This window comes from Perca fluviatilis, chromosome 3, assembly GCF_010015445.1.
Source record: "Perca fluviatilis chromosome 3, GENO_Pfluv_1.0, whole genome shotgun sequence".
Classification (NCBI taxonomy): domain Eukaryota; kingdom Metazoa; phylum Chordata; class Actinopteri; order Perciformes; family Percidae; genus Perca; species Perca fluviatilis.
This window is the reverse complement of record NC_053114.1, coordinates 42,975,587-42,999,466: the sequence shown is the minus strand read 5'-3', so window position 1 is coordinate 42,999,466 and position 23,880 is coordinate 42,975,587. Positions and strand designations below refer to the sequence as shown.

General features: G+C 39.8%; 1 protein-coding gene across 3 annotated transcripts in view; it reads right to left on the bottom strand.

Moving 5' to 3' along the window:
• Positions 1-23,880, bottom strand: part of LOC120556316 (src substrate cortactin-like) — a 29,591-nt gene that overhangs the window by 4,344 nt on the left and 1,367 nt on the right. Inside the window, exons 2-13 of one of the 3 annotated variants that reach the window (XM_039795825.1) lie at positions 21,505-21,605; positions 21,325-21,398; positions 20,074-20,203; positions 17,801-17,911; positions 16,367-16,421; positions 13,935-14,045; positions 12,929-13,039; positions 9,087-9,197; positions 4,675-4,785; positions 2,511-2,566; positions 2,058-2,127; positions 1,341-1,588 (exon numbers count right to left, since the gene is read on the bottom strand). In XM_039795825.1, the coding sequence (XP_039651759.1) occupies positions 1,341-1,588; positions 2,058-2,127; positions 2,511-2,566; positions 4,675-4,785; positions 9,087-9,197; positions 12,929-13,039; positions 13,935-14,045; positions 16,367-16,421; positions 17,801-17,911; positions 20,074-20,203; positions 21,325-21,398; positions 21,505-21,588 (1,272 nt within the window). In that variant the 5' untranslated portion in view covers positions 21,589-21,605. The remainder of the gene's footprint in view (positions 1-1,340; positions 1,589-2,057; positions 2,128-2,510; positions 2,567-4,674; positions 4,786-9,086; positions 9,198-12,928; positions 13,040-13,934; positions 14,046-16,366; positions 16,422-17,800; positions 17,912-20,073; positions 20,204-21,324; positions 21,399-21,504; positions 21,606-23,880) is intronic. The other 2 variants (XM_039795826.1, XM_039795827.1) reach the window with 2 other exon arrangements.

Below are 23,880 nucleotides of genomic sequence, written 5' to 3'. Positions count from 1 at the left end.
GCTGTCAACTATTAAATTAATCGCCAGCTATTTTGATAATCGATTAATCGGTTTGAGTACATTTTTAACAATAGTATGTTTAAAAAAAAAAGAAAAAAAAGTGAATTTTCTGATGTCAGCTTGTTAAATGTGAACATGTTCTAGTGTCTTCTCTCCTCTGTGACAGTAAACTGAATATCTTTGAGTTGTGGACAAAACAAGACATTTGAGGACGTCATCTTGGACTTTGGGAAACACATTTTTTTGACATTTTAGAGACCAAACAACTAATCTATTAATTGAGAAAATAATTGACAGATTAACAGACTATGAAAATAATCGGTAGTTGGAGCACTATTACTTACTTTCGTCTACTAATGCCAGTAAGAGGTTATCTTCAACCCAAAAGAAAATTGGCACCTTTCTTGACAATAAAGTAGCAAGGAAATAATGAAGACTTTATTCTACGTTATTAAGATGTAAATGTCCAGCCATGATTCCATGCAACAGCATTAACACAGAAAAAGGAACGGCTTCTAATTGAGGATTGTAATCGAGGTTGTAGGTTTGCGCTAAATGCAACAATCATCCAATAATGTCTGCCGTTTACTTGCAATTTCAAATCCTTAAATTAGAATAAGAATCACTGATTGATCCGACATGAGAGACAGTATGTTTACATACGAGCTGCTTGTCTAAAAGGGGCTGTACTCTCTACCCATCAGAAGCGCCTGTGACCCGCAGCATCTTTTCTAGGTCTGTCTCTTAGCTGATTGGGTCATTTTTTAGGCTTTTACAAGCTGAATGAATTGTTTCCGAGAAACGTCTGAGCACATCTCTGGTAAACGCAAGATTGAAACTCTTCCTACAGATCTGTTGATTAAATCAACTAATTGATTAGTCGACAAAATCATATGAGTGATACTCCACTAATAATTTCTTTAGTTGAGGACAGCACCATTTTTTTTACCCATTAATTCTCTGCAAAAAAAAAAAAAAAAAAAGACTAAATTATTTTAGTCTCTGTGTTGTGGGCTTAAAGATACAAAGTGGCATATATGGTTTTTTTTCCTTTAGCTATTTAGTTATCTTGCTTCAGTTATTATTAATTATTATTATTATTATTATTATTATTATTATTATTATTATCATCATCATCATCATCATCAGGTGGATTGCATAGATATGTACACAAATAAAAATAAAATAAAAAATGCAATGATATGAGAATTGAGAACTGTACTGTACGGTAATGGATTGTAAATTAAGTGAATTAGTTGCAATAAAAGTATCAACAACAACAACAATACAAAGTGCAACTTTTCAGGTAGAGACCTGCTGTAGAAGGCCCGGCGACTAACCTGGTATGCCGGGGCGGCGGCTGGCTGGACCGGGGGAGTCGGGCTGGGAGTGGGACTGGGACTGGCAGCCGGGACCGGAGAGGGGGCCTTGGCCGTCTCCTCCATCTTACGGCGCGCCTCCTCCTGCTCCTGCTTCTCCTTGGCCTGTCGGCGCGCTCGCTCCTCCTCGGCCCTCTTCCTGTCCTCCTCCTCCTTCTGCTTGGCGATGTTCTCGAAGCGCGCCTTGATGCTTCCTGTGCTGCTGCCAGCTGACGAGCGGAGAAAACATGAAGGAGAATGAAGAGACGATGTGATCAGTAGGGCTGGGTATCCAGCCAATGATTTCCCGGATCAATTTGATTCCGATTCACCAGGTCCCGATCCGATTACATTCTGAGTTTATATCAATTAGGTTAGTGACATTTTACTTAAAATACCAACTGCTTCGATATAAAAGAGATTCTCAGAGAAGTTCTGCTGTAAATTATACAAGCAAGAAGCAACCCTCAAATATTTTGTATAATGCGCCAGGTTAATATTTACATTAAAGAATTGACCCCCCCCCAAAAAAAGTTAGTTTAAAGTACTTTTAACTAATCAGGACTAACATGACAAACAACAGCAGTCGTCGACACAATATAGTGGAACTGTCGACTACAGCCGGAGAGTAGAGGGACCATGAAACAACTATACCAGGGTCAACAATGGAAAACACAGCTGATGTTGAGGAATGCTTACCAGCCTCCACAGGTTTGGTTTTCTGGTAAGCTGGGGCCGGTTTCACCACATCCTCAAAAGTCCCGGCGCTCTGCCAACCAGAGAGAAAGATGGGAGACAGAAGTAACTTATTACACAAAAACTCAAACAAACTAGGGCTGTGCACTTCATGAAATTGTAATGGCGATTTCGATTTTGGCTCCTAACTGTCACAAAAACGATGTAATCGATAGAAAAAACAAAAAACATTACGTTTTACAAATAAACTAAATTTTTTAAACAGGAAAAGTATTACGGGAAATTTCACAGGTCAAAGGGTTTTCACTGTTGATTTTTCACTGTTTTTATGTTCAAAGACAACATCTTTAAACAACTCAATGAGTAATCGTGTTAAACAATCGTGATTTCAATATTGACCAAAACAATTGTTCTTCTTTCTCATAATCGAGCAGCCCTAACACAAACACTCCTTACCTTATCCATACGGTCATTCTGGACACCAAATTTCCCTCCAAATCCTTTAGAATAATCTGGAAACAAACAGGAGATAAAAGGAGTCAGTTTCTGTTTTACATTAGTGGCCCAACCACAGTCAGCATCATCAGAGCCGCTTTTTCAGAGCAGACCTTAAAACAATAACGGGACTGTTTAGTTTGATTCATAATACTTCTTCATTAAACTTTACTGTAGCACACTATTAACGTAGATTAGAAGCTTCTCTGGTCTGCAAATGTTCAGATGAAGCGGACTGTGGCTGGTTTCATAAGAACTGATAAACACAAGAACTGCTGGAATCAAAGGACGGGTTGCTGAGCTCATGCAAACCTGTAGGGGGGAGAAACAAAAAACACTGAATGCAGACAACAGAGGAAACTGATAGAAGGATCTTTTTATAAGCCAGAGAGTTGGGATCAAGCAGCCATCTTGGCTCAATCTCTGCACTGACGATCAGCCATGTATGTCTCTGTATGGTCACAGCAGAAGGTCTTGATAAAATGCACTATGGCCGTACGACATCATGCACAAACGGATGCAGAAGCAGAAACAAACAGCGTCGTGGCAGTGCTAGAAACAGCAGGGGTGGGGATCAGGGAGGTGGAGGTGGTGATCAGGGAGGTGGAGGGCCGAGGTGATATACAGTAAAGGATAAATACTGCTATAGAAATGTGGGACTACACACTAGGGCCGCACAATATATCGTTTTGCTTTTAAATTGTCATCGCAATATCAACTGGCGCAATAAACGCATTCCAAAAGGCCTGTAACAATTATTACATAATCGTCCAATTCTCAATCTTTTTACATTATCACGGTTTCTTTTTAGCTAAGGTCTTAAGGCGCATGACTGGTAATTGTCGATTTTGTTTATTGGTCGGACTATATATTTTTATTGTTATTTAAATTGTTCGTTTTTGGCACTTAAGCCTATACACGTTCTAATGAACAAAAATGTAAAGGGGGGATACAGTAAGAAATAAATAATATGATAATAAAGAGGCATTGTTTTCTTCATAGGCTTTGTTTACATTATCTGGGTCACATGACAGCTATAATTACAAGATGTATCCTGAGATTCATTCAAAACTTTAATTTGTTTAAAAAAATAAATACATGTTTTTAAAATTGACTAAAAAGAGACAATTGTATTGTTCATCGCAATTATTTCCGAGACAATCGTACAGCACCATTTGGAATTGTTCCAGTTCTAACTGCGCCATATTGCAAAAGACACTCAAAGATTTTTTTGTTAGTTGAAAGAAAATATCAGTAGAAAACTGCACTTTAAAATCTAACAGTAATTTTTTTTAGTGGGGCCTTTTATATTCAATTCAATGTTCAATTTGTCACGATCAGTCAAACGACGATCGCCATGCTTGAGCTACGTTACTGGTTTGACTGGTCGTGACCGTTTTCCCAAGATGGCGCCCGCCTGTATACGTGAACGGTACTGTCTTTATAATCTATCTTTTTAATAAACTGTCTGTACACTTACAAAGTTCTCAATGCTTTGGTTTACATGTAGGGACCCTCATTATGCTACAGTGGAAGTGTGGTGATATTTTGAGCCTTGTTAGTGGTGTAGAAATAGAGATTTCTTTTTACTTTACCCTCATGCCCCGACGACTAGCGTTATAAGCTAATCAGCAGTTAGCGCTAAAACTGGTCACATTCGATTAGCATGAAAACATATCCCAGAGAACGGTCGACTCGGTACCCATGTGTTATTAACCCCTAGGTTCATTTTGCGCCGGATTTGTCCTTTAATTATGACCTGGAAGAGAACCTGCACAGACATGTTGTGGGATATTTATTTTAAACTGCATACTGATTAACATCACCTGGCCCAAAATGAAGGGTGTCTGTAGCAGGTAATGATCTGCACAAACTATTTTATTCAGTGCGGGTATTAAAGAATAAATAAAACAAAAATAGCAACAAAAAAAGCTGGGTGGTGTAACAGTGAGGGTTCATGGGAGTTATCTGTGAGGAAAGGAAGGCGTGTCTGTCACTTAAAAGAAAACAGCTGTTACTGGGGATGAGAGGACGGTGCCAAAGAAGGAGTAACAAGCTAGGAGGAGGGTTTTTTTGAGGTGGGGTTGAGGGTTGTGGGTGTGGGGTGTTCGGGGAGTATCTGTGCCTTTCTGAGACTCGTGCTTAGCCAGGCTCTCCTTGTGCTCATAGCCCAGGGCACACTGGTCCTGCTTCTCCTTCTCTACCCCATACTGCCCTCCAAACCCACGCTTATAGTCTGCAACATAACACACACACATATGGACAGACAAACACCAACACACATTACAAACACATATATAAACGTATAAATAGACAAACATATAGAGGCAATGAACCACCGGGCAGGTATTAGGACTGGGTACTAAATTCAATACTTTTTAGACACCGACCGAATTGCCTCTAAAGTATCGAGTATCAAAAAATGCCTTGACATTCAATACCCAATTTTAATTAGGGGTGGGGGAAAAAATCGATACAGCATAGTATCGCGATATTTTTCGTGGCAATACTGTATCGATACACAGACGCCAAGTATCGATCTTTTATGATATATGTGTTGGTCAGTTTGTCTGCTTGACAATCCCCATTTTGCAGCAATACAATTGAAGTGAGATGAACAAACAGAGAAATGTATCTTTTTAGATAAAACAAATGTTGACAAAATTTTCCTTTGGGGACATCATTTGAAACTGGGAAAAATTTGAAGTTGGAAAAAAGGTAATAAATTGCAATATATCGCAGAATATTGCAATATGTTTAAAATCGCAATAATATCGTATCGTGACATAAGTATCGTGATGATATTGTATCGTGAGGCCTCTGGTGATTCCCACCCCTAATTTTAATACCTATGGAGTAAATCTCTTTAGAGTCAGTGAGCCAATAAGCACGCAGCATGCTTCTACCAAGATCTAATAAGGTTTGTGATTGGCTGTAAAGCGTTACACGTCAGAGAAACAACTCTAGTTACACAGAGAGCTCACGTAGTAGGAGCTGAAAAATAAAAAGAGTTGTGCCCTAATGTGTAAAGTTGCGAGTTATTTTTTGTTTAATGAAATTGATATCGAAAAGAGCATAGTTTAGGAACCGGTATCAAAGTCACGGAATTGATATCTAAATTTTCTGAACGATACCCAACCCTAGCAGGTTAGCGGGCATCAGTTCACACTCAGAAATGGAAACTCGAAGGGAAGCCATTAAGATCTTCATTCTATTTCACATAATGTTGATGACAAATTCCTGTGATTAAAATCATTGCCACAGTCTAAAAATGATCATGGTGTGAAAGTCTTTCTGCTGCCGTCAGGTCTGTACAGAAAAATTCCCTCCTCCATCTTTCTCTTCTCGTCTGTACCTGCTTTCTATTTCTGGCTCGATTCTTTACGTGGCCGCTCTCAGGAGAGAAAAATGGTTGTGACATTTAGCGTGCTGGGTGCTTTTCTGCGGATATGTGGTCTTTCAAAACAAGGTCGGCTGACACAATGTCTACCATGCTGAAAAACTGAAGTTGTACTATTTTTAGAGCAGTTACCTTCCTAAGTGGGGCAAGTCTTTATACAGTAAAGACTAAAAACTAGAATCTAAACTTAATACTTTAAAAACAAACATCTAGCTATTTCTTTCTGCTTGTATTGTATGATATGTACATGAAACGGTTTGCTGCTTGACCTCACTCAATGCTAAGGCACATTCAAGTAGAAGGCTGGTACTTAAAAATTAATAAAGGGGCGACCTCTAGCTCAGCCAGTAAGAGCGTGCGCCCTATGAAGGCTGAGTCCTTTGCAGCAGCCCGGGTTCGAGTCCGACCTGCGGCCCTTTGCTATGTGGCATTCCCCATCTCCCTCCTTTCCTGTCCTGTCTATCCACTGTCACTATCAAATAAAGGGAAAAGTCCCAAAACATAATCTTAAAAAAAATAAATATGAAAACAGGCTAAAAATGGCAAGTTGTGCATATTTTTATAGAGCGCACACACCTTCCTTAGTGGGGCCAGATGCTTGTCATCAATAGCTGTGTTTCCATTCAAATGTCAAGCAAATTTTAAGCGAAGAAATGTGAATTAGGCGCATTTCAATCAACTGGTTTGGAGCAAATAAACTCAGCTATGGCGTAGTTTGGTCAGAAGTTGGCGTTCTAGGCTATGCATGGATGTAATCCTCTAGTAAACGGAGTAGAAGTAGAGAAAAAACTGGAGAGGGGTCTTTAATCCCAGATAGTGTCGGCCATGTTTCATGCTGTCTGCCAACAGCGGAAACAGCTGATCAATCATGTGAGTTAAATGTTCGCTACGTCAGAACCTATTCGGCAAATGTGTTGCCATGTCCCATTTAGTGCATCGACTGTTGTTTAGGAGCCAAAAAACACTGAGAGTGTAAAAACGTTTTCCGCGAATGACTAATTTCAATCGAATTTTGCCGTTTCCATACAGCTTTTCTTATGAGATAATCCAAAATGTGCATAAAAAATGTGTTATTGGAAACACAGCTATAGCTTGTGGGGGCTATACATTGGAAGAAGTAACTGGTAAATAAATAGGCTTCAAAAATATAAAAGTGCATTTAGTTGTGTGTTTTACACCCACAGAATTGTATTCAAAATACACAGAATGAGGGTAAAGAGAGACTTTGGCTCATCGGCTAATCTCTGCCCCGGACGAGGTTCAATACTCAATCACAATTTCAGTTTCTTTCATCTCATCTCTTCTCTGAAACGACAATGCCTCCATTGCTGCGAGTTGCAGAAGTACGAACGCGGAGACAAGAGTTTGTGAAGTGATTGGTCAGTTGCTGCATAATATGGCCTTAACTCTCAGATTATGAGTTTGGGAAAGTTAGAAAGTTGCAGATGTATGCAGGCCACAATGTTCGGCCTTCTGAAAGAGGCTTTTCTCAGCTTTTACAATGTCTAATCTGCTCATCTAGAAAGAGAATAAAAGGCTTTTAAGATGCTTGTGATGTTGGTAAGCATGCAACATAACTTTATTTTACTACTGCACTTATTATAAATTGCTCTGAAAGTTAGCACCAGCTAAAGGCCCGACATGCAAATATAAATCTGAGATGTGGTTTCACTTCCTCTATCCGAGCCTTTTTTTTTTTTTTTACCCGCAGATTGAGGAAGTTGTTAACCTTTGAAAGACCACATCCAAATCCACAGCAAAACCACATCAGAGCTGAAAGTGCAGGGCTGAGAAAGAGGAAAAAGTTTCACAATGAATACAAATCGTGTGCTAAACTCAAAGCAGACAACTTGTAAAGTCTGAGGTTTGGTCGATATTTTCCCTGTTCAAAGTTCTAGAAAGAGTCAAAGCAAGGGTTCAATGTGCAACAAGAGAAGCATGTGTGCCTATCAGCTTACTGTGTGTAGAAAACAGTAACAGCTGTCGGAAGATTTTCAACAAAAGTAAATATAAAGACGTACTGAGCAGACTTGTTTAAAAAAAAAAAAAAAAGAACAAAAAAAGAACAAAAACCTTTAAAAAAAAAAAAAAAAAAAAAAAAAAGAAAAAATTCCATTTGGGTATCATTTATAATAGTTTCTATCATCCATCAGCCACTTCATATACATCACTAAATGTGATATATTTACAATAAACTTGTTTATCAAACCTATATCGAGTAGAGTATAACACTGACAAGCTTCAGCTGAAGATGATTAGAGTTTAGCTGGTAGTGAACATTAAAAGGTGCCGTAGGTAGGATTGTGAAGCTCCAGGAATTAGCCCAAAAATGTGAACATCGACAACTTCTCAGTCCCTCCCCCCTTTCTGCTAAAGCCCAAAACAGTCTCCTAAGCCCCTCCTCCCACAAGGGAGAATTAATTTGTGTACATGAGCAGTGATTGACACGCAGTTAGACACCCCGCCTCCCCTGGCCCTGATTGGTGCATCTGAACAGGGAGCGGTGGATTTTTGCAAATTGCACTACAGGCTGTAGGTGGTCCATGTTGTTCTACTGGAACATAGGGTCAGTTTCAGCAAATATGACAGAAAGTTAGTTTTATAAGTCTTACCTACTGCACCTTTAAACCATTAGCTTTGGTCCATAATTCATTTGGCATGATTAGTCTGATAAATGGAAAGATTTGCAGTAGACACTAAGGATACTAGGGCTGCAAATAACAAGTGTTTTCATTGTCGATTATTTTCTCGATTAATGGATTAGTTGTTTGGTCTATAAAATGTCAGAAAATGGACTCAAAGATTTTCAGTTTACTGTCACAGAGGAGAGAAGACAATAGAACATATTCACCTCAAACAAGCTTGAATCATTTATTTTTTAACTTTCTTTCTTAAAAAAGGGACTCAAACAAATAAATCGATTCATCAAAATAGTTTGTGAAGAATTTAGTAGTTGACAATTATTGGATTAGTCTTTGCAGTTTTAAAGGATACAATATTTATGATGGTATGGACATCCCATAGGCGAAAACACTGATTGGCAGTAGGATCCCTTTAGCTGTTTATACTTTCTGACGGTTCCTGCTGGAACTTTGCATGTCTCCTAAAACCCATAGAAACCAAATCAGAACCAGTACCTTTCTGGGACTCGTGAAGCTGTAGTTTCTCCTGGTGGTCCCATCCCAGCGCCGATGCGTCCTGTCTGTCCGTCTGCACGCCAAACTTGCCCCCAAAGCCCTTCACATAGTCTGCAGAAACACATAACGCACACAGAGAAGCAGACATCAACACCCAAACATGTTTCTGAAACCTCATTTTGTCATCTGTTTGAATTACCTGTGTCAGACATGGAACAGTATGAACAATTTTAAGAAGTAAAAAAGAAAACATATATAGGAAAAATGTAATAGAAGAATATCATAGCCATACATTTTAATAAATACATCTACAAAGAATGTTATAAAGACCAACAGCATGTGATATTTAATTAATATAAGCGCTATATGTAGATTCCTTACAGTTAGAGCTGTAACAATTCCAAATGTTGCTCTGCAATTCTCACAAGTCTCAGAAATAATTGCGATTAACAATATATAAACAAAAACAACGGCTCTTTACTATCACAAAACATTTTTTCTGACTGTATCCCCCGTCGTCATTTTTGTTGCCATGAACGTGTTTAGGGTCAAGTGCCAACAACTAACAATTTAAATAATAACAAATATATATATAGTCTTCCAATAATCACTTATATAATTACAATTTGGCATATCTAAACAATATCAACAATTACCAGTCATACGCCTTAAAAGGTGCTCTAAGCGATGTTCGGTAAGCTCACTTCTTGTTGAGGTTCGAAGTATTTTCAAACAAAACGACGGCTAGCTCGCCCCTCCCTCCTTCTCATCCTGTCCCCTCCCTTCCGCGCACTAACCCTCCAACCCCCACCCCCAAATCCTTCTTGACGGTTATTGGCTGAAACGCTGGAACACCGTTTGTTATGTTTGGTGGCGCAGGTTGGCACAGATTGTTTTTGTTGCCGTTTGTGGAGCCTGGGCTGTCTACAGAGACTGCGTTTTTTTTACAGTGTGTTCAGGGGACAGGCAGCTAGCAGATAGTGAGGAGATGTTTTTTTACAGTGTGTTCAGAGGACAGGCAGCTAGCAGATAGTGAGGAGATGTTTTTTTACAGTGTGTTCAGAGGACAGGCAGCTAGCAGATAGTGAGGAGATGTTTTTTTACAGTGTCTTCAGAGGACAGGCAGCTAGCAGATAGTGAGGAGATGTTTTTTTACAGTGTGTTCAGAGGACAGGCAGCTAGCAGATAGTGAGGAGATGTTTTTACAGTGTGTTCAGAGGACAGGCAGCTAGCAGATAGTGAGGAGATGTTTTTTTACAGTGTGTTCAGAGGACAGGCAGCTAGCAGATAGTGAGGAGATGTTTTTTTACAGTGTGTTCAGAGGACAGGCAGCTAGCAGATAGTGAGGAGATGTTTTTTTACAGTGTTGTTACATGTCAGACAAAGCACCTGTCGGCATGTGTCTCTCTTGTTGTTCCTTCTCTTGCTTACTCTGCTTTCTCTCCAGGTGATTGAGATGATTGCTTTCCACCTGTGTTTGGAGTGGACCAATCAGCATGCGAGGTGGAAGTCAATAAAAGGACTCCTGAGAAGCAGGAGCTCAGTCTTGCTCTGCATTGCTGGCTGGTTGCCAGTGTTCCTGTCCTTTATGCTGAGGCTGCTTTGTTATTAAACTTAAGAGTTTTGTGAGGTGGAGGTTGAGGACCGTAGGTAAGTTGGGGTACCCTGTACATTTTTGCACGTAGTTGATCATTGTATAGATACACCAGGCTTAGTGGTTGTTGCCGCCTGTGTAATGTTCTCTTAATCTTTTTGTAGAGAAGCAGGCTAGGTATTTGGTTTGATTTTGTTTTGCTTGTAGAGCTAGTGGTGAGTTAGGCCCTGTTTTGTTATATTGATTCCATTTGTTTGGCACAACCTCCAGGTCCCATCCTCCACCCTCCTGTTGTGAACTATTTCCATGTTTGGAATAAAAAGACCAAATGTTTCACTTTTACACGGACTCTTTCACATTTCATTGATTGTCGTGTTACTGTCCCTGAATCCCTCAGAGGGGTCGTAACAAGTGTGTTCAGGGGACAGGCAGCTAGCAGATAGAGAGGAGATGTTTTTTACAGTGTGTTCAGGGGACAGGCAGCTAGCAGATAGTGAGATGTTTTTTTACAGTGTGTTCAGGGGACAGACAGCTAGCAGATAGTGAGGAGATGTTTGCTGTATGTGACAAAAAAATGTTGTAGCCTAAAAAACACGTGACATTGCTTAGAGCACCTTTAAGACCTTGGCTAATGTTAGCAATTAACGGCGGTTAAACAAACGGCGATTATGTAAAAAAAAAAAAAAATTGACAGACAATTATGTAATCATTACAGGCCTACTTAGTTGATTTAAACAACACTAAATTTATATTGTTTTTTTGCAGGGGAATATTCACTGATGAAAAGCACTGATTGTCCAAAAGGCAAAGAGTAAAAATTAAACATGAAAAAAAACGTGCAAGGTTGTAAACTTAAACTGGAACACGTCTCTGATGTACAGTAAATTATGCTTATTAGGATAAATATCAAACTACTATCATATTATTCTATTTTCATTGTGCCACTTTAAGTAAATCATGTCAGTGGAGCAGCTGCATGATGTGAATGTTCAGAAACACATTTCAAGCAGTTCATGTGTGCAGAACTAAAAGCCTTTTGCGCAGGCTGTTTTAAAACCGGTGCATTGAAATGGCTGGCCCTGTTATCAGAGCACATGACCCAGTTATCAGCCTGCGCCACATATGCAAACACAGCCCGGTGCATTGTGGGAAATACTTGAGGTCACCTACGCCTTCCGACACCAGCCCGTATCTGGAACGAGGCAGTAAAGACTGCACAGGTGTGTCAGACAGGCGGCTACAGGAAAAGCTGCCCTGCTGTGTTGCAACCAACAGTCCAGACAAGTCGGGACAGACATGAGGGTGGGACTCATTCAGGCCCTCGGGATACTTAAACTTACTGAAAACACATGGATCAAAACAAACTGCAAGCAAAAATGCTGATAACTATTGGTTAGTACGTTGTTTTTAATCACAGAGTATATCTCAATGAGAGCTGCAAATATGAATTGATTAGTTGTCAACTGTTATATTAATCGCCAACTATTTTGATAAATCAAAATCAGTTTGTCATTTTCTTTAAGTAAAAAAAAGTTACGATTCTGTCAGCTTGTTAAATGTGAACATGTTCTAGTGTCTTCTCTCCTCTGTGACAGGAAACTGAATCTTTGAGTTGACAAAACAAGACATTTGAGGACGTCAAACAACTAATCGTTTAATCAAAAAAATCTAATCGATTAATCCTCGATGAAAATAACCGTTAGTTGCAGCCCTAACCTCAATAAACAGACATGATATACTATATGGGAATATTACTACATGAAAACAGAGGGCCAACTGTTTACTGTCTATTATTATTATTATTATTATCATCATCATCATCATCACACTGGCATTAAGATGGATTTACTCTAGTTTGACCATATCTAAAATGAATTCATCTTTGTCGATTATTTTCTGGATGAATGGATGAGTTGTTTGGTCTCTAAAATGTCAGAAAATGGTGAAAAATGTGGATCAGTGTTTTCCAAAGCCCAAGATGACTTCCTCAAATGTCTAGTTTTGTCCTCAACTCAAAGATATTCAGTTTACTGTCCCAGAGGAGAGAAATATAATAGAATATATTCACATTTAAGGAGCTGACATCAGAAGTTTTTCATAAAAAATTACTCAAACCGATTAATTCTCAGAATAGTTGCAGATTAATTTCATAGTTGACAACTGATGGATTCATCTGTGAATCTCTACGTCACTACATGACCAATGTGTTTCTCATATCAAGCGGGGGGGTTGTTGTGATGATACCAACCTTTCTGTGACTCGTGCCTCTCAGTTTTGCCCTGGTACTCAAAGCCCATAGCACTCTTGTCCACCTTGTCGGTCTCAACACCAAACTTGCCGCCAAAGCCCTTGGTGTAATCTGCCGGTGGCCAGAGCAGAGGAGGGGGAGACAGGGGAGACATCCAAAGTTAAGACAGGAAGAGGTGGAGCATTGCACACAAGTCTTTCAGCAGCAAGTAGTTCTCATGAGATTTGACTTTGGTGTAAATCAACAGTATTTTTCCACTCAGTACAGCTTATTTAAGATATCATGGCAATATGTTTTTTTTAGTCTCTTCCTGTCAGTGTCAATTTTACATACAAGACATAAACAGGGAGCATATTTCAGTTGTGTATCTGCAATTTTAAGAAGAGAAAGACTAAGTGAACTGGTTGAAAAACCGACAGGGGCATGTTTAAAAGGAAAAAGTATACCAAATTAAAATATCCCAATCCCCCCTGGAAAACCAGCTTGGTCATACCCAGGCCACAGACCAGCAACAGACGAGAGGGTGCTGGTACTGTATGTGCCAATCACCTGAAATCTGAGATGAGGAGGGAGGAACACATTAAAAGAAGACAGCATTTCAGAAAGGAAATGGCCACCTACGTCCATTAGACTCCCATGTTCTTAAGTCCTCTGAGGCAGGTGTACTGTGTGCCATATCTTAAAACACTATAATAAGAATCATGTATTATTTGGCACTTGGGAAAAGCAAACATCACATCACACATGCAACTGAGAAAGCTAAAAAGGAAAACAAAGCCTTTGTTTGTAACATTATATAAGCAAGCAAAGGCTGAGGAATGGAGGAAGAGGAAGAAATGCAAAATAACACGTTTTGTCAGGACCAACGTGGAGCTGTGCTCGCTGAGTTTGGCCAAGTTGTTTGCGTGTGTGTGTGGGTGTGCGTTAGTGTGTATCCATCAGCCATATTTTCTCCACACCTCTCCGGGTTAATGGGAAGGCCGCACGGCAGGAAATCTTCACAAACCTTTCTGGGAATCATGTTTCTCGGTTTTGCCCTGGTAATCGAAGCCCACTGCGCTCTCGTCGACACGATCTGCCTGCACGCCGTATCGCCCCCCAAACCCAGTGGTGTAGTCTACACAGCAAAGCAAGGGAGGGGGGAGGGGGGCAAGGGTCAAAGGTCAGCGTGAAGCAGCATGGAAGCAGTGGTCATGAAGCAGCCCAATTCCAAATTCCTCATTAACATTTACCGGCAGTGGCCGGTGCTAAGACAGAAACACTTCAGACATATTCGCTGCCTTCATTATCACACATCACATGTTTTTAAAATCCACTTCCTTGAAGGAGACTTAGACTATGACTACTACCTGCTCGTAGTGAAAACTGTGAGTACGTTTACATGCACACTAATATTCTGAATATGATAATATTCAGAATTAGATACAGTTCATGTAAACAGCATATTCCGTTTGGATATTTTGAATAAGGCCTTTTTTTCCAAATTTTGCATTTTCCAAGTAAGACTTGTGGGATATGCCGGTATTATTCATGTTTTACAAGCATTCCTTGGAAATGTATGCAACGCATTCATAATCTGTGTCTCAATCAGTGCTTTTACAGCAGTTAGCGACAGTTTACGGCCTCTTGCCCGTTTACGGCTCTGTGCGTTGCCACGGTTGTTGGACACAAACGAACCAGCCAACAGTTTGCAGGGCTGCGGTAGAGATGCGTGCCAAAAAGAAATGAGAAACGCAACTACTTTTAAACATTATGAAAGAATCGGATATCAAGAGGTTTTTGGATATGCGCAAACATGGCACCGCCGACTTTTTCAAGAAGCTGGTTGAAGGTATGAAAGAGGGAGGCCGTGTTTGCACAAGTCCCCCACCACTGGAAAACTTTGAAAAAGAAAATAAATGTTCTTTTTTTTACACGACTGCAAGTAAACGGGAATATAAGTGGAATTTTCACTTTCATTAGCCATATAAACAGCTTAGTCGGAATATTGTCTCGCCGAAAAACTATGCGCATGTAAACAGTAGTCAGTGACACTACTGAGGAACTGTTGGAATTGGGCAGATGTTCTGCACGTCTGTGCAGGGGATGAATGCAACACAAGGTGATGACAGTATGGGGTCATGCAGTCTTAAAATACTAAAAGCTAAGAAGCCAGAGGGGACTCCCAGGGCACTGGGGTCACTGTAACGCTGTACACAGTGCAGTGCAAAGTAGCTTCATGAGTAGTTGTGTTTTGGCTCTATTCCAGCACATTGAACCTCAAATGTCACAGTGACTTATTAAAGGCTTAAGCTTTAATCTTGGGTTTACGTCTTTATCTGATCAATGGAGCTCAACAGTGTGGTTCCGGAAGTACAAGTCTCATTCGGTTTCTCCACAAGGATGTCTCAAAGTCCTTTAACCCTTGTGTTGTCTTCCTGACGACCATGAAAAAATAATCACTTTTTTGTAACGTTTTAATAGCTTTTTCAGATTTTTGGTCACTTTTCCCCAATGTTTGTCAATTTTTCCTACGTTGGATGTTTTCTTCCGGTGTTTTGAAGTTTTTATTCGATAATTTTGGCACTTATTTTAACGTCCCATATTTCGGATATAAAAAAAAAAACATTGAAAACGGTTCAAATTTGACCCGAGGACGACATGAGGGTTGAATGTCTAAACAATCCAAGGGAGACTGACCACTACTGCTGCTACTACTACTAAAGTCTATGATCGTTTATGTACCTTTGCCTTTTTTTTGCCGTTTTTCAAGTTGTTCTTTTGCGCCGCATCAAATGTTTTATGGTCACGATCCCTCTTGTAGCTGGTTGGCTCGGTTCCAGGCTTAAAACTCTTTAAATAACTATTTAATTAAATGCCAAAGGAGATATTGAACAGGGAAAATCTTACGGAACCGGAGCCCTTCAAAAATGGGCGGTGACTGTTGAGCTCCATTTACATCCTCCCAAAGAGATAAAAAGGGCTACAATTTGACACGGTTTACCTAATATGTTTGTTAAAACCCTCACAATACCTTTAAAGCAACTTGTGCAGAAGTACAGAGCCACGGAAATAAAAAATATCACTCAGAATATTTACAAACTGCAATGTAACTTATAATATGCCAGTAAAACAAATAGAAAACAACACCATGAACATATTTTGGTCTGTCTGTACAAAAGCAGAGATCAAGCAGCTTCTGATCAGCACAACAGGAGTACACGTGGTACAGCTGGCCATCAGCCAGATGCTCATCAGACTGTGTTAGTGGCTGGAAACTCTGTCTCCCTCAGGCAATTTAGAAAACTAATGCTGTTAGCAAAACCTAACCGGCTGATAAAAAGTAATAAGCAAAGGCTCAGATCAGATACAGGGATCTATTTGGAGAAGTCTGTCAAACTAAACTACAGGTGATCTGGAGCTCAAGTAGACGTGCAAAAAGACAAGTTGAGACATCACCTTTCTGCGAAGCATGTTTCTCCGTCTTCCCGGCATACTCAAACCCAACAGCTGACTAGAATGAGAGAGGAAGAAGAAACAATTATTCAACTGACTACTTACACCCCCCCCAATGATAAACTGCAAGGTGAGTTTGAATAAAACACAATGTAACAATGACAGACAAAAATATCAGTTTTTATATTAAATGCATTGCAGAACTAGTTCTACTTTTAGCAAAGTAGACACTGTGGTGCATAAGGGCGCGTACAGACCAAAGAAAGCCATCCGGCTATTGGCCGCAGGCTTGAGCAGCGGTGGGCGTGTCACTGAAATGGCCCATTTGTGTGGCGTCCTGTTGTGTTATTTAACCCCCAATGTAGTAGCACAAGTAGACTTCATATTTCACAATTAGGGTTTTCCGTCAGATCGTTTATAGATCTCGACGTCCGCACTTGAAGGCAGCTTAATTTCACGGAGAAAGAGAGAAAAGAAAAGAGACGAAGCGGCTGTGCTTTGTTGCAGGAAATACTCAGCTGTTACACAGACTGCCGGGCAGTTCAGTGCCTGTGTTTGATGTTTTTTAACTTTTTTGTTGCAGCGATAGAGGCAGTGATGTTTCCCGTTTCCTGTACAGGACCCTCAAAACAGACTGACAAGTCTGATCGCAGGTTACAAGACCGGCCACTGCAGCATGATGTCAGGTTGGGGTGGGGGGTCCCCACCTCCTCAGCCTGAGCGAACAACCTAGCTAAGACCTGCGCTTTCGCCGGATTGTCTGACAACCGCCTGACTGTATGTGAACGCAGCCAAACAGTGCAATTACTTTTGATTTTAAATCTAAAAGTGGGCTTTCGACAGCTTTAACAGAAGGCACGCAATTATTATATAATTGTCAAATTTTTTTTACAAATAAAGCTGAGACAATTAATCGTGGAGCTAAATTCGGAATTGTTACAGCTCTACACTCAGTCTCAGTACATCAAATGATGTTATGGAATACTGTAATTAACTGTTGCTGTGATCCAGAAAACTAATCAAACCTTAAAGCGGGTTCACCTTAAAACAATACACTACTGATTAGAACATTTCCTGGCACTGTCTTAGCCCAAGTGTGTTTTTTATTTATTAGATATTTTTAGGTTTTGTCCACGTCAGATGTTGGATTGTCATTGTCATTTCTGCAGTATTGTCATTTTTTGTATTGTCACTGTCAATTTCTGTCAGTCTTTTCTGCAGTATTATCTATCTTTATGTTTACCGGTTTGTCTGTGGTGTCTATGTTTTTAGAGAATATGTTGTGACAAGGGCGCGTAATGAATGACCACATGAATTTCCCCTTGTGGGATAATAAAGTTCAGCTTGTTTTGTTTTCTTGAGAGGAAGCCTGCCATTTTACAAATATTCAAAAATCATGCTTGAAATCAAGGAGATGTTGTCAGCCACAGGAAATACCTGGTCAACGCGGTCAGCCTGCACTCCAAACTTCCCTCCAAAGCCCTTGGAGGTATCCGTCTGGGAGCAGTGCTTGGACAACTTGCTCTGGTAGTCATGACCCACAGCAGACTGTGAAGAAACATAAAAAAAGGACACAATTTCAAAAATGAGGACAATAAGAGAACATTTGAGGGAGGGGAGGGGTCATGAAAAGAGCAGTACAGCTGGAAACTGCCGCCAGCGGTTTCAAGCGGTGACATCTGACTCATCACTCACACAGTGTGGTGTAAACAGTGCTCGGTCATCACATTCATGCTGCAATGACCACACAGCCCAGAGAGAGAAAGAGAGAAACGGTGAGGACGGCCAGAGATGCTTGCCAGGAAAGATTATCGAGTGTGAAACTGACTCGGCCTGTTCACACAAACACACAGGCTGAGACGAACATTTGAGAAACTGGTGCAGAGGCTCAAAGGACTCTGAGCTTGTTTAAATTTGTGGAAATTAAATTGGCTTCTTAGGTTTTTATTAAAAGTCTGCTTTGAAAATATGAAAAGCTAAAAAATGGTAGATTTTTCTGTAATACAAACCAGGATCTAGCTTTAGCTGCAGGAAGGGCTACAACTAGAAAAGTAGTTTCATCCTTCAAAGAAAAACTGTGCGAGAAATACAACCGGCATCATGAGATTTCATCTGTCTAGCTATTTTCAACTCACACTTATTGAACTGTAGTGCAGCTGCACACAGGCAACATATTCAGAATAAAGTGAAAAAAAAAAGGTAAATTAGGGCAAAAATCATTGTACGGATTGACCTGTGGTTTGTGTTGGTGGCACCACCTCCACTGTGGTGATGCACCGCTACACACTTCATTGATCCAAAGATCGAGTTACAGTCAACAATGTGAGCTACAGTCTAACTGAAACCAGAGAGAGACGTGTTTGACTGCATGCGTTACATTTTATTTAGTCCACACACACACACACACACACACACACACACACACACACACACACACACACACACACACACACACACACACACACACACACACACACACACACACACACACACACACACACGTTCGGTGCCGCCAGAAATTCCGCCTAATGTCTCTCATTTTGGCCGGACGTCCCCTTACTCTCTCTGTGTTGGCGTTCTAACCTCCGGTGGATTTGTGAGGACTATGGTTAACTGCTCCTCAGATCTCTGCAGGGTAAATCCAGACAGCTAGCTAGACTATCTGTCCAATCAGAGTTTTCTGTTGCACGACTAAAACTACTTTTGAACGTACACATGTTCCACCAAAACAAGTTCCTTCCCGAGGCTATTTAGCAGAGGCTCCGTGGCTCCGTCCGGCACTTAGCACCGCCCAAGACAATTGCGATTGGTTTAAAGAAATGCCAATAAACCAGAGCACGTTTTTCTCCCATGCCGTAATGGTGTGTGGACTAGCCAGACCCTCCTCCGCAGCGCTGTGGAGGAAGGTCTGGCAATGCAAGACTACATTTGCTTAAACTGAACCGATGACATAGAGACTCACTGCAAAATGATTTCCTGCTTGACAAGGATATGAGAATATGGTGAAATACTTTGATTTTGAAGCTCAGGCTGGTTGAGAAAATGGGTTCTTTTCAGGTCTTAGTGGGCAAGCACTCTCTGTGAGCCTGCAATTTTCACGCGTGATCTCTGCCGTGAGGTAGGGTGGATGGTCCACATGAAAAACTACATTTCAAATGGCGGACCTCAGTAACGCGTCTATGCGCCCTGTCGGTGTAGCCAACAAGCAACCGACAGCTGCAGCCGGAGGAGACGGTAAAGAAGAGCGCGACGTTCGGTTGTTTGAGCTGGACAGAGGGATCGGATCTCAAAGTGGACACTGGAGACACATTTTATTGCCAGGTGTAAATGATGCGTAAATGACTTATAACGATTGTTGTGATCTTAGTAAGGGAGTAAAAATCTAACGCCCCATGCAAAACCTTTAAACATTTTAAAGTTCTCTACCTTGGAAACAAATTGACAAAACAAATCACTCCTAAAAGGGCTATTTAGTAGCAGATTGAGATCCATCTGCTGATGAAAGCTCCAGAACGGCTACTAAATGGACCTTTGGGTGAGATCGTTTGGTCAACTTCAATATCACTTTTGCGCAGTCACCACTTTATCCTGCAACGCAGCGATAAATCTGGGACACGGCTCTTTTGAAAGGGCAAAACGTGCACGTGAAAGCAAAAAAACAAGTCCGTTCAAGCTTCACCTGTGAGCTTAAGTCTTGTGGTCCCTCTTACCTTGTCCATACGGTCCTGCTGCACTCCAAATTTTCCTCCATATCCATGCGAGGCCTTGGGCATTTTGTCCAACTCCTTCTTCTTCAAGCTGGTGTGCTCCGTCGACACGGTGTCGCGCAGCTTGTGGATACTAAACCACGGAAGGAAAGAGTTAGGAGACACATTCCGGGGCTTGTAACACTGCATTTAATCAGGGGCGGAGCGGGCGAGGCTGACTTCCAGGGCTCCAGCGCCAAATGTTTTATCAAACGATCTTTTAGGTTTGTCAAGAAATCTAATATAATCGAGCGAATGTTCTCATGTTGGCCTAATATTCAATTCAGAGTATTTAAAAGGTAGAGCTGGGCAATATGGAGAAAATCAAATATCCAAATATATTTGACCAAATACCTCGATATCAATATTGTGGCGATATTGTAGGGTTGACAATCGGTGCTTTCACAAAATATTTACACAATGACATTTTTGATAAATAGTCATCAGTTATGTTGATATAACTATGTGGGTAAAGGCAAATAATAGAACAGCTAGAACAGTCTAGTGTGTTCAGAAAAGTACATCACTCTACTGTAATGCAGCCTTTAAAACCAGGAAAAGACAACACTTATGTCATATCAGGATATTACGATATCTAGCCCAGCCCTAATTTAAGGCCACATTTACTTGGCACTGTTGAGGATCCTCGATTTGCAATTAGAGCAGCCCAGATAATCATGGCAATTTGACTCAAATGCAGCAGATTTATCAGCTAAACATTTTTTTTGTGAACTCTACTCCAGCATAGTATAACAAAAATTGGTTTCAAGATTAGTAATGCTGTTCGTGCCAAATTCCTACCTATGTTGTTCCTCAATAAAAAGGAACATAAGACAATGTTTGCCTCTTTTTAGGTGGCAGGAGTGAAAATGAGTCATCCTAAACATGTGTTGTGTCCTGGCTTCAAAATGATGAAAACAGTTGGATAGAAGGATTTGATACAAATCGGGATGTTGGCTCTACAGGAGGATGCTTTTCCCCAAATGATGTAGAGACTTTTAGGCATTCTCTTATCAAATAGCTTGAAAAGTACTGAAACGCTGCCGTATATGGGGTAAAAAAAAAAAATCTCCACTGGGAAGCTTGCCCCCGGACTTCTGCTGTATGAAGATTTGTGTGGGGCCAAATGTTGTAAACAAACCGCCCAAACCTTCACACAGCAGAAGTCCGGGGGCATGCATTTAATACCTAAGGAAGAATGATTTGCTTCCTCACTCTATGTGCTCCTGATGTCCTGAGCCCTCCACCGTTTTGGCCCCCCAGCGCTGCTCCGTCTCCGACACGTCATTCTAGAAATCGTTGGCAAGGGCAAAAAAAAAAAAAATGGTGGTGAGAAAGGTGAAGCACGTGTGGAGTGAGGAGAACTAAACGGGGGAAATGGAGGGAGGAAGCTACCTCAAAGTCGGGGTCAGTCTCCCAGTCGTCCCCTTCTTCATTTACAGCCACGTTGACTGACTGTCCTGCTGCTGCCTTCCACATCTTTACTGCAACACACACTGAAAAACAGAGAATAAATACTTAATCATACCGACAGAGAGACCAGATTCAAAGTGCGTGTCTTAGATTTTTTTCCGAACTTTACAAAAAATCTCTGCAGTAAATACTCCAAACATAAGGTCCAACACCTTATGTTTGGAGTATTTACTGCAGTTTTGTATCCCAAAGATTGAGATTTTTCAAATAGAGCTGGAAAAGTTGTTGATTATTAATTCGTCAAATGTAGACAATAACAATTTTTCTATTTTATTATAAAGTTATTATTCATTTAATTCATTTATCAAATTGAAAACTACCACCATTTCTTTTATTAAAATTTTTTTATTTTTTTTTTTTTTTTTTTTTTTTTTTTTTTTTTTTTTTTTTTAAAAAAAAAAAAATATTTAAAAAAAAAAAAAAAAAATTAATTTTTTTTTTTTATTTTTTTTCTCTGAATCTCCAATTTACAGAGATTTAGAATTTTTTTTTTTTTTTTTTTTTTTTTTTTTCTTTTTTTTTTTTTTTTTTTTAATTAAAAAAAAATTAAAAAAAAAAAAAAAGAAAAAAAAATTTTTTTTTATTTTTTTTTTTTTAACTATTTTAAAGTTTTTTTTTTTTTTTAAATGACAAAAAAAAGAGAAAAAAAAAAAAAAAAAAAGTTCCATCAGAACCTCTCAGAGTATCGTTCTGTTCAACCAACATTCCTAAACCCAAATATATTTCATTCACAATGACATTACACAGAGAAAAGTTCTCACATTTGAGAAGCTGAAAGAAGGGAATGTTTGGCATCTTTGCTTGAAAATTTCTTGAACAATTAGTCAACTAATAACATAGTTGCAAATTAATTTTCTGTTAATTGACCCGACTAATTATTCTACGGCGAATATGAACAGGGGGAATGATTTCAGGTTTAATTTACTCAATATACAGAAGGCCATGCCTGACACCATAACATCATTTAAATCCTTCCTAAAAACCCACCTGTTGAAACTGGCACTAACTCACTATAACTTATAATAATTTATGAAATGCACCGATTCCCTTTTCCACAACCATATTTTTACACAACCGTACTGTTTAAAACCAGTGTCACATTTGTCTCTTGTTCCGTCATGGTTTTGTCTTTTTCATTGCCTCTCTTGCCGTTTTATCATGTTTTAACATTATGTATTATTATTGTGTGAGTAATGTCTTATTATAGACCATTTTTCACAATGAAATGCCTTAGAGCAAGACACTGAATCTCCACCAGCTCATATTTGCCAAATCATGTTATCTCGCCAAACTTAAGAGTTGATCAGACAGCTGATTCAGAAAGACCTAGAAAGTGGATCACATCACTCCAGTTCGGAGGTCTTTACATTGGCTTCCTGTCTGTCAAAGAATAGATTTCAGAATATAAATGTTGGTTTATAACAGAGCTGCAAAGATTAATAGATTTGTTGTCAACTAGTAAATTAATTTGCACCTATTTTTATAATCGATTAATCTGTTTTGGGGATAGTGATTTCGGGAAAAAAATCATTTCACGTTAAACAAAAGGATCTTACCATTTAACAAAAAGGTCTATCTCTGAAGGGATCCTTTCCATAATGTTGTCAGACACTTAGAATAATAATCTGAGCCTGTCAGCGGCAAAAACAGAACTTTTAGAGGACGGAAATTGAAGATGCGCAATTGCCCTTTAACGTTACAACACTGAAGCTTGTTTCTTGCTTAATACCGGACCAGTTTCAAGAATAGCTGTTCCCGTCAGTCACTTAGACCCAAAAACATGGGAAAACAGACTCCAGGTTGCAGCTCTACCATTACTGAAAATGTGCTTTATAAAGCCAACCTACTGCTGCCTTACCTGCATTGTAACTGATAAGCTGCAGAGCTACATGATGAATAAGTTAGGGCTGCACGATATTGACAAAATGTGATATTGCGATATCAATTATGACTATTGCGATATCAATTATGAATATTGTTTGTTTTAAAAGATTTAATTTTTTATATTTTAATACTCTTTAAAATGCTGAAAGTGTGGAAATAGATGCGGGATGGGATTACTTTTGGCCGCTAAAGTTTCCTCTTTTTAGTTTTCTCTGTTATTTCGTCTTCTCCCTGAGCAACAGTCATTTTCTTACTTTTGTGTTCTTTCTTTTGCCCCACTCACTCCCTTCGCTCTCTCTTTAGGCCCTTTCTTTTCTTTCCTTTCTCGGATTCGTTCCGTTTTTGTTGTCTCTATCCACTTCTTCACTTACACTCACTCTGTCGAAATATGCACACACGTCACATGGTACGCTC